Genomic DNA, 3,091 nt, shown 5'->3' with positions numbered 1-3,091 from the left:
GCCTGAGTCTAAGGCATTGTGGGTATATAGCTAGATAGTAGGAGATAAACCGCTGCCGGTCTGAAGGCGCCAGGAGAAAGAGCGCCACCTGCTGGCGGAAAGGAGCTTCACTCTCTACTCCAGAGCTCTGATTGGTGAAGTTGGAGTCGCTCAGAGATTCAGTGCAATTCAGGCTCTATTGGCTCATTAATGTTCATATCTGAAACTATGCATGTCCTGTACACGTACGTCACTGGTTTGCCTGAGCACACCAATTTGTTTTTCCAAATTAATCACGCCATATAGCCAAAGAGCGAGTTTTGATCCCTTAATGTATCATACTAAATGTACTGTTTCGGTCACATGAGACAATAACAAAAGACTACTAACAAAAATTGATTGTGATTAAAAATCAACATTAAATTTACATTGCTCTGAGGCAAAAGGACATTTCTTAGCTGTGAAACAGAACTGAAGTATATATATATATATATATAAAAATGTGTGTATATAAATATATATATACACACACACATTTCTATAGACATGTACACTAATATATACTTATCAAAATTCTGTTTTGTCCCCTTTAAAATTGTGTTGAAGTATTCTAGTAACAAAATACAGTATAATGTTAATGTTACAACAATACTGTAAAAAAAAAAACATTTGTACAAATATTCTGACATTCACCAATGTTTTCTTATTTGAGATTTGTTCTTAGGTAAGAACATTCAAGAGAACAAAGGTCAGAACAGTTCTGTGGTTTAAGAACACATCACAAATTTTATGCAGTTCTTTTCAAGACCTTTCTCAAGAACAAATCCAAGGAAAAACTTAGGAGGATATTAGTGAATGAGGCCCACTGCTCTCTGGCCCTCCCAAAACTAAGTTTTTTTTTAAATGCAGTTGTTAGACATAAACGGGTTAATTGGGGGGGGTGATACCTTCAGAAGACAGCCTCTTTTTAAAGTAAGTTAAACTACGTTTTTCCATCAAGATACGAGTGATATAGTCAGGACAGACACGCTACTACTGAAATATTCTTGTGCTGCTTTGTGTAGCAGCGAAGTTGGGAATCAAAACTCATGTTTTACCAAAATAGTAAATGACAGTGTTTATCCTGAAAACCAAACAACTCAAATGATTTATTCCAAAGCACCACTCTTCAGCAGCATGCTGTTTTCTGAGTCAACACGCAGACAGAAGGTTAAAAAAAAAAAAAAAAAAAAAAAAAAAAAAAAAAAAAAAGAGGAAACTGATCTGCCAGATATTGTGCAAAACTATTTTATTTACAAAACAAATGGCACAGCCGTGACAGTAATTGCTTGTGCACAGTTTGGATATTATGTGAGCGAGCTGCCCCCTGCAGACGACCTAAACGATGAAGAAAAGAGACATCAGAGACATAGTATGTCAAGCTCTGGAGCCTCAAACGGCTCCCCTCTCAGAGTGGGCAAATATTGCCCAAGAGAAACTGTGGCAGATACCATTAAGTCACAGGCAGGAGGCAAGCAACACACCTCAAAAAACCTCTGCGTCTCACAAGACATAGTTTTGACAAATGAGAGGGACATGGTTACTGTTCAAAGTCCGCTCAAGTCTTTCAATCAAACAACATAATGTACATGAACCACTGCATGAGAATGAGTGCATAAAAATGTAAAACCCTAAAAATGTTAACTTGCTTCAGTCAGCTTACAGTATGTTCAAACCTGGGAGTAGACTCTGGAACTAAATCTACAGCCAAAACCTCATTTCCACAGATGAACAGGTAAAGGAGCACCCAGCAGCAAACAAACAAGTGTCCTTTTTTTCCTTTATCAAAATGCATTTTCTTCAGAGCAATCAAACAGGCAATAGGAAGGTAAAAAGGGTGACAGGAAAAAAACACAGAAAAATGGAGGTAAAGGGAGATCAAGACACCAGGAATGGAAAGAGGACAGAGTCTCCACAGAGTTCATATCAGACGGCCAGTTTGCTGGCCACCAGCGAGGGCTTCCTTTGGGGCAGATCCTGAGGAGTGGGGATGTGGTCTCCAGTGATCTCCGTTTTCTCTGCAGTGGCTGTGGGGAGCTGTTTATTCTTCATCTTGGCTTTGGCCATATTGTAATCTCCAGAGTCAAAATACTTTTGCTGCAGAAAGACAGAGCATCCTAGTCAGAGACTTTAATCTTCTATTTTCAAAATATACACAGTCAGCTTTTCCAAATATGCGTCATGGGTAAGTAAAGAAGAAAACGAGAACGTAACGTTACCCCTTTTTGAAGCCTCTTCCTCAGGAGGTCTGAGCCACCAGGCTTAGTCCTCAGATGCGGGTATCGAGCCTTCAGTTTGGCTTCCTCTGCTTTCTCAGGACTCACAACCGTGTCATCCATCTCCTGTACAACACCAAGATGTGAAAAACACAACCACTGCGTACACAGCAAAGAAACGAACGGTAAAGGACAACAAAATAGCTCTCTAAACAGCACAGCAGCTGATAAACAGCGAACAGGCGCAGGTCCAAACCTTAAAGCTAGCAAGACAGGCGGTAACCCCGACAGACACCCAGCGAACCTTCCTAGCTAGCATTAAACCAGCAATACGCAAAACGAAACGAGCTTCTATTAAAACACACTTTCGACTCTGTACCGCAGCCAACTTGGCTACAAAGACGTGCACATAAAACGAGGCTTCGGAAACGTCCATATGAACCCGTTAGCACGCTAGCGTTAGCTCATGTCTTAGCGCGAGCTTGGCGGCGTGTCCCGCCGAGCTCACCTGCTGCTCCTCCGTGCTCGCCTCCTCCACGGCCTGGTGCGTCGGCTCAGCCTCGGTAGACATCAAGATAACTAGTGTGAAGAACAGTCTCGCCTTACTTCACCACGGCAGCGTCACACCGCTCGTCTGTCTCCAGAAGCTCCTCCACAAAGCCGCTGTTCTGCTAGCGGTGGCGGATGGAAATGAACTTTTTGGACCGAGTCCACAAGCTCGCGCTGCTGTCTGCAGTAGCGCCCCCTACCGACCCGGGGCACCACTGACCTACAGATGAATCAGGAAAAATCAGTCAGTCTTTTAACTCAGCTATAAAAGACATACCGACAAATTCGTCATCATAAAGCCCAATAAA

The 3,091-nt window shown here is 42.3% G+C and overlaps 1 protein-coding gene across 1 annotated transcript; it reads right to left on the bottom strand.

The window, feature by feature from the left end:
- Window positions 1-1,250: 1,250 nt before the first annotated feature.
- Window positions 1,251-2,943, bottom strand: arpp19b (cAMP-regulated phosphoprotein 19b). Its single transcript, XM_017706640.2, has 3 exons — window positions 2,743-2,943; window positions 2,238-2,360; window positions 1,251-2,115 (listed from the first exon to the last, which is right to left on the bottom strand). The coding sequence occupies exons 1-3, from the start codon at window positions 2,803-2,805 to the stop codon at window positions 1,945-1,947; spliced, it is 357 nt and encodes a 118-aa protein (XP_017562129.1). The 5' UTR covers window positions 2,806-2,943; the 3' UTR covers window positions 1,251-1,944.
- Between the last annotated feature and the right edge of the window lie 148 nt (window positions 2,944-3,091).

Source organism: Pygocentrus nattereri, chromosome 11 (assembly GCF_015220715.1).
Source record: "Pygocentrus nattereri isolate fPygNat1 chromosome 11, fPygNat1.pri, whole genome shotgun sequence".
NCBI lineage: Eukaryota > Metazoa > Chordata > Actinopteri > Characiformes > Serrasalmidae > Pygocentrus > Pygocentrus nattereri.
The sequence above is the reverse complement of the archived record's forward strand: the minus strand, read 5'-3'. Positions and strand labels throughout refer to the sequence as shown.